At 33.1% G+C, this 7,500-nt stretch overlaps 1 protein-coding gene across 2 annotated transcripts in view; it reads right to left on the minus strand.

Annotated features, from left to right (window-relative positions):
* LOC125025998 (ralBP1-associated Eps domain-containing protein 2-like) overlaps nucleotides 1-7,500 on the minus strand; it is a 63,596-nt gene that overhangs the window by 20,382 nt on the left and 35,714 nt on the right. For both annotated transcript variants that reach the window (XM_047614374.1, XM_047614367.1), the window contains exon 3: nucleotides 3,644-3,729. In XM_047614374.1, coding sequence (XP_047470330.1) covers nucleotides 3,644-3,729 — 86 coding nt within the window. The remainder of the gene's footprint in view (nucleotides 1-3,643; nucleotides 3,730-7,500) is intronic.

Genomic DNA, 7,500 nt, shown 5'->3' on the forward strand with positions numbered 1-7,500 from the left:
GCATTCTTGCCTGGTAATCTAAAAAGGCCCCATTGGACTTGCTAAGCAACCCTAAGGCCCTTTTAATCTTGCTACTCCGGGAAATCTAATAGGGCCAAAATTTCCACATCGAATAAAAATACTAGCATAAATGCTAGTGGTTAATTTATGTCCCAAAAATCTTAGACTAAAAAAGGGATAAAGATTACCCAAATCATTTTCCAGTGATTATAGGATCTTCACTGCTAATTAGAATGTAAAAATAGAAATAATATATATTCTTATAGATAATATTATATTTAATTTATTTATGTATGTTGATATGTATTTGATGTATGTGATGTATGTATGTATGTTATGTATGTATGTAAGTATGTATGTACTGTTAATTTGTGTGTGTATGGTATGTATGTATGTAATGTATGTATGTTATGTATGATGTAGTATGTTTGGATGTATGATTGTTAATATTTATGTATGTATATAGATGTTTGTGGTAATATTTTGTATGTATTGGGTATTGTTAGATATGATGTTTGTATTTATATGTATGTAGTATTTGTATGTTGGGTGGGTGGTTTTGGTATGTATGTATGTATGTAGGTGTAGTTTATATGGATTTATATAAGATTATAGATATGTATATATATGTATAATATTATATTATATGTAGTATTATGTGTGTGTATGTATGTATATGTATGTATGTATATGTATTTATGTAGATGTATGTAGGTAGTATATGTATGTATGGATTTATGTTAGTATATGTATGTATGATGAATTAATTATGTATTGGTTTGGATGTTATGGTATGTATGTATGGTTTAGATAAATACATTACTTAACATATACATATACATAGACTTATACAGATACTAGACAAATATATAAATATATTAATATATAATAATTAATTGTATGTATAAATAATATTTAAACATATTACAAATATATATATTATATACAATATATGAATTAGATATACAATTTATATATATATACAATTTATAAATATTATACATACATATATTTTATTTATACATATTACTTATATTATATCTTTATTTAAATACTTTATAATAAAATAATACATACTTAATTATTTGTATATAGGTATGTATGTATGTTTGTATGTATTATGTATGTATGTATGATATGTATGTAATGAATGTATGTATGTATGTATTATATCTCTTATTGTAGTATTGTGATGTTGTATAATGTATGGATATGTTGTTTTTGAGGTAGATGTATTTTAGTAATATGTATGTATGTATATTTATTATGTAGATATTATATATATATATGTTTTAATGTAGGAATGTATGTATAATGTATGTATGTAAATGTATGTTATGTAGTATGTATTATATACAATACATATAAACATATACATATATATAAAAATATTTAACTATAGAATATAAATATATTATATAATAATATACAATGTATATATATACATACTATATAAAGTTTATACATACATGATAATATATTTTTATACATATTACATATTATTATATTTTATTTTATATATCTTATATATAAAATAATAAATCCATATATAATTTAATATTATATATACATATACATTATATATAATAAAATAATACATACAATATATATTTGTATTTATGTATATAATCAATATAATATAACATAATATATACCAATACTAAATAAATATAAATGTTAGATAAATAAAAATATATATTATATTATATAAAAATAAATAAATAAAAGAAATATATATAAAAATATTATATATATAAATATATACCTAATATACAGTAATTATAATTACATATACATAATATATTTATACATATGTATAAAGTATGTGTAAGTTGTGTAATATAATTATATATAACATAATGTATGAATATACAATATATAAATACATAACATATATATTTTAAAAATATATATACACTTTATATGCATGTATACTGTATATACACAAACTATACATATATATATACATATTTTATGTATATATATTTAGATATACATATATATTTACATATGCCTCCTTATACTTATTTATTTACATATGCTTCCATATACATATTTATAAACATAGTATCCATACATTCAACAAAATCCTACATACATACATACATACATACATACATACATACATACATACATACAGTACATACACATAACACACACACAACACATAAATATATATCATAACATGTATAAATGTAACATTATAAATGTATACATATAATATACATATGCCATACATATATATCATATATAAAATATACATCTTACATATATAAAATTTACAATATATACATTTATACTGACATATACATATAATATACATACATATATTACATATATATAACATATACCATATTATAAATATATATAAATATATAAAAAATATAATACATAAATATACATATATACAATATTTAAATATTTAATATTATATATGCTGTACACCATAGAACAGTATATACATACACCATATATATATAATTAATACGAACATATTTTATAGATTTACATATATTATAATATACATATATATAAATAATTATATAGTTTATCACAATCTACATATTTACATACATACACTTATATACACATATACATTTATATATATATATATATATATATATATATATATATATATATATATATTATAAACATATCATACATTTTTACATATATACACACATATACATATATAAACATATATATACACATTATATATATACATATATATTCATATATACAAATACTCATAAACACATACGCAATGTACCATGTAAGATAACTTCAATATGCTTGTGATTATAAGAATAACTAATCAAGTGCTCTCAGTGCACAAAAATATGTATTTGATTGTTGAACTAAAACTGCCTTTTCTATGCTCTAGATCTTCAAAGTATAAACTGAAATAATGCAAATTAATTAAGGTATTTTGTGACCTCTTGTATGTGGTTCAGTCCTTCAATCACACACTGGATGTGGAACTTTTGCGGAGTTTTGCCTTGTGAGAAGCCCTGGATAGCCTTTTAAACAAGAGCACCTCCAGTATTCCCATTCTCTTGAACAAACTTAATAATAAAAACAAAAAACCTTAATAGCCTTTGTAAATGAAAACAACACGCATTCTCAATCCTGTTCAAAGCACTGCAAGCACTAGCTATGAGGAAAAAAAAAGATGTCTGAGCATCGCAAAACAAAATGCTTACTAGAGTGAGAAAATCAGCGTTATATGTCAAATATGACTAGGGGAAAAAAAAAAATAAAAAAAACACTATAAAACCACACGCTCTTCTGGCATGCTGGGAATAAGAGACGAGTACCTGCTGGTAGGACTCAAAAGCTTGGTATCGCTGTGTGTGTGTGGGGTCAGTTGGGGATTCCAGCTGTCCACCCTGTGCGGATACGGAGTGGCGTGAGCGAGTTAACATTTTGTCCATACCCCAAATCATGAGTACGCCATTATCAATTTACATATGTAGTTATTTTCAATCTTTGCACAAAAACAAATGAAGTAATATGGTCCCTTAATGTTGCATTGGTTATTCTCTATCGCTCTGAAGGGAGCTCCATAGGATTACCTATTTGTCTAACCATTACACATTATCTATTACACACACTTCAACCAAAATTATCTGAAGCCCTTCTTTGAAGTATTGCAATCAGAGTCACTCAGCTGTATCAAGTCAGGACTGGAAGCACAGTTCTCCTTTGTAGCATAAGCCACATTATTTTCTGTACAAAAAGAAAAAAAATTACATAGGTAAAGTAAGCTAATTGAAACAACCCTACAGCTTTACCCAATTAAAAAATATTCCTGAAAAAAAATAAAGCAAGATCCTTTTCAACATTTTCAACCCTCAAACCATAAAAAAAAAACATTTACTAAGATAATTCAATAAACCCTATATTTGCAGTTTCACCAAAAAAAAATTTTTGTGTTTGTGCTATCAGTAAATAGCTCTGTACAATGTAATGCTTCATTAAGTTATATAACCATGTACAAACAACATGATTAGACATTAAAAGTCAAGAGCTGCAATACACCATTTATTGCAACACAACATAACAGTAAAACACTAACTAATTTGGAATCAAACAGTGTTCATGTATTCAATTCAATAATTCCAGAGAAATTTCGTGACTATCCATATGTACAGTACATACAAAATATCATCAATCATTTGCTCATTCCTTTCTTTCTTTCTTTCTTTCTTTCTTTCTTTCTTTCTTTCTTTCTTTCTTTCTTTCTTTCTTTCTTTCTTTCTCTCTTTCTCTCTCTCTCTTTCTCACTTTTTTCTTAATTTCCATTTCCATTTCCATTTCCATTTCCATTTCCATTTCCATTTTCATTTTTTTTTTTATTTTCTTTTTTCATTTTTTTCATTTTTTTTCATTTTTTTTCATTTTCATTTTCATTTTCATTTTCATTTTTTAAATTTCAATTTCAATTTTAATTTTAATTTTCATTTTCATTATCCTCTCTCGCCTCTCTCATCTCATTCACTCCATTCTCATCTCACTGGCTCTCTCTCATTCTCTCTCATTCTCTCATCAGCTCTCTCTCATTCTCTCTCGCCTCTCTCATTCTCTCTCTGCTCTCTCTCATTCTCTCATCGCATCTCCGTCTCATTCTCTCTCAGCACTCAGTTCATTCTCTCTTCGCTCTTCTCTCATTCTCTCTCCTCTCGCTCTCATTCTCATCTCGCTCGCTCCTCATTCACTTCTCGCTCATCTAATTCTCTCTCTGCTCTCTCATTCCTCTCTCGTCTCTCTTCATTCACTCATCTCCGCTCTCTCTCATTCTCTCTCTCCCAGCTCTCCTCGCTCTCGTCTCCTCGCTCTCGTCTCGCTCATCTCCATATTCATTCTCATCTCTCGCTCTCATCCATTCTCTCCCCTCTCCTCTCTCTCATCTCTCTCTCGCTCTCAATCTCATCACTCTCTCTCCCCCTCTCGTAGCTAGTCTGTCTCTCCAACTCCATACATCGCTCTCTCTCATCGCTCTCGTCTCGCTCTCTCTCATCAGCTCTCAGTCGCTGCACTCTCCGTCGCTCTCATCGCTCTCTCTATCTCTCATCTCTCGCTCTCCTCTCCTCGCTCGTCATCTCATCTCGCTCTCTCTCTCTCTCTCGTCCTCTCGACTCTCTTCATCTCGCTCTCTCGCTGCTCTCCTCCTCGATCTCTCTCACGCTCTCTCTCTCGCTCTCACTCTCGCTCTCTCCTCTCTCTCCATCGGCTCTCTCTTGCCTCTCATCGGCTCTCTCATCTCGTCCACGACTCATCTCTCAACTTCTCACTCTCTCTTCATCTCTCACTCTCATCTCATCTCTCTCTCTCTCATTCTGTATTCTCTCTCCTCTCGTCCTCTCTCCTCTCTCTCTCTTCTCTCTCGTCTCTCTCTCTCCCTCTCTCACTCTCTCCTCTCTCTCATTTTTCCTCTCGTCTCTCATTCTCTCTCTCTCCTCATTCTCTCTCTCTCTCATTCGCTCTCTCTCTTCATTCTTCATCTCTCTCTCATTCTCTCATTCTCTCTCTCCTTCTCTCATTCCTCTCTCTCATTCAATCTCACTCTCTCTCTCAGTTCTCTCTCCTCCCTCTCTCATTCTTCTTCTCCCTCTCTCAATGTCTCTCTCTCTCTCTCTCTCTCTCTCTCTCTCTCTCTCGTCTCGTCTCTCTCTCTCTCACGCTCTCTCTCTCTCACGCTCTCTCAACTCATTCCTCAGCGCTCTCTCTCATCTCATCCTCAGCTCTTCTTCTCTCATTTTCTCTCATTTCTCTCTTTTCTCTCCTCTCTCTCATCTTTTTTCTCTCTCAATCTTTCTCTCTCTCTCTCTTTCTCTCTCTCTCTCCTCCAGTCTCTCTCTACTCGCTCTCTCTCTCCTCTCTCTCTCTCTCTCTCTCTCTCTCTCTCTCTTCTCTTTCCTCTTTCTCGTTCATCTCTCCTCTCTCTTCTTTCTTTCTTTCTTTCATTTTTTTCCCTTTCTTTTTTTCTCTCTCTCTTTCTCTCTCACATATCTCTCTCTCATTCTCTCTCGCTCTCGATCTCATTCCTCTCTCGCTCTCTCGCTCTTCTCTTCCTCATCTTTCTCTTCTCTCTCTAATTTCTCTCTCTCATTCTTTCTCGCATCCTCTTTGCCCTCTACATCTCTCTGTCTCTCTCAATTCAGCTCTCCTCCGCTCTCAGCTGAAACTAACGCGTTAAACCATCTCAACCAATGTGGCTTTTCTCGACTGCCGGGCGTAACTCTCGATCTCATGTAGACCTCTAACACCCTACAAGTCTTCGTGCTCCTTCTCTGAAAAACTAATTCTCGACCAATCTCACTTCGCATCAAATACTACAACCTCTCTCCGGTCTCGACTACCTCCGCCCCACACCTCTATGCCTCACATTCAATTGGACTTCCTCCCTACCACATCCCCACTCTCAGTTCACACACTTTCTCTCGCTCTCCTCGACACAATACAATCTCCATTCTCAATTCTCTAACGTATCGGTCATTCTCAAGCTCCAACAACCGTCCCTCGAACTTCAGACGCCCCGGTCTCACTGACGGAATCTCCTCAAAATAGTTCATCTCTCCGATGCGCCTCCCGACTTTCATGAGTTTTTCAGGCAAACATGATACGCATCAACTCCTGGCAGAACTACCCTCCACCTCGTTCTCGACATCCGCCTCCATCTCAGGGGGAATCTTCACTGACTAACATACCACCGGCCCTAGACTCTATAGATCTCTCAAGCCATCGGGCTGTGTCACGATTCTCCCATTATATTTCAAATGATGATCTCCAGAATTCAACACCCTCTCCTTACCTCTCTCTCTGCTTCACAACTCGTATTCCCAATAGTTTACTTTACCTCTCCGTCGACTCAACCTATCGTTCTCTTGACATAACATCTCACATAATCATCTAAACATCCTCGTCCTCTCCCCTTCTCTCAATCTCTCAAACACTCTCGACAGCTCGTCTCTCTCATCCTCGTGAATCTTTCTATCACAGGTCCTAGTTCGTCTCACAACCTCCGAAACTCAATACTCCACCTCCGATCTCCTACTTCTCAACAAGATTCCACATCTCTAAGAATCAATCAAGAAAATCATTAATCCTCTCCCTTACTTCAACTCCTCAAGCCCCTATAATCGTTCTTCTCTACGCATCCAGTAAAAAACCACAAATTCAAATTCTCAATCTCCGTCAGCTACCTAGTGACTCGTAGTCTCGTTCCCCTACGTCTCATCCACCTTTTTCAAAGTCTCATCCCTCAAGGATACCGATCTCCAACCGTAGAACCAGTTCTCTAGTACGCGCAGGCAAACAAACACCCATCCTCTTCCTCGATAACATATTTCGTCAAAAAAGAGCACAAATTTCCATAACTTAGTCTCGATTCAGATTACTCCTTCTCAAATATAACTCCTCCAACTCGCCCTCAATTCTCAATATCTCAAAAATTGCTCAATCTAATTAGCTAATTCTCACATTAATCCTACCGAAAGA

Source organism: Penaeus chinensis, chromosome 1 (assembly GCF_019202785.1).
Source record: "Penaeus chinensis breed Huanghai No. 1 chromosome 1, ASM1920278v2, whole genome shotgun sequence".
Classification (NCBI taxonomy): Eukaryota; Metazoa; Arthropoda; class Malacostraca; order Decapoda; family Penaeidae; genus Penaeus; species Penaeus chinensis.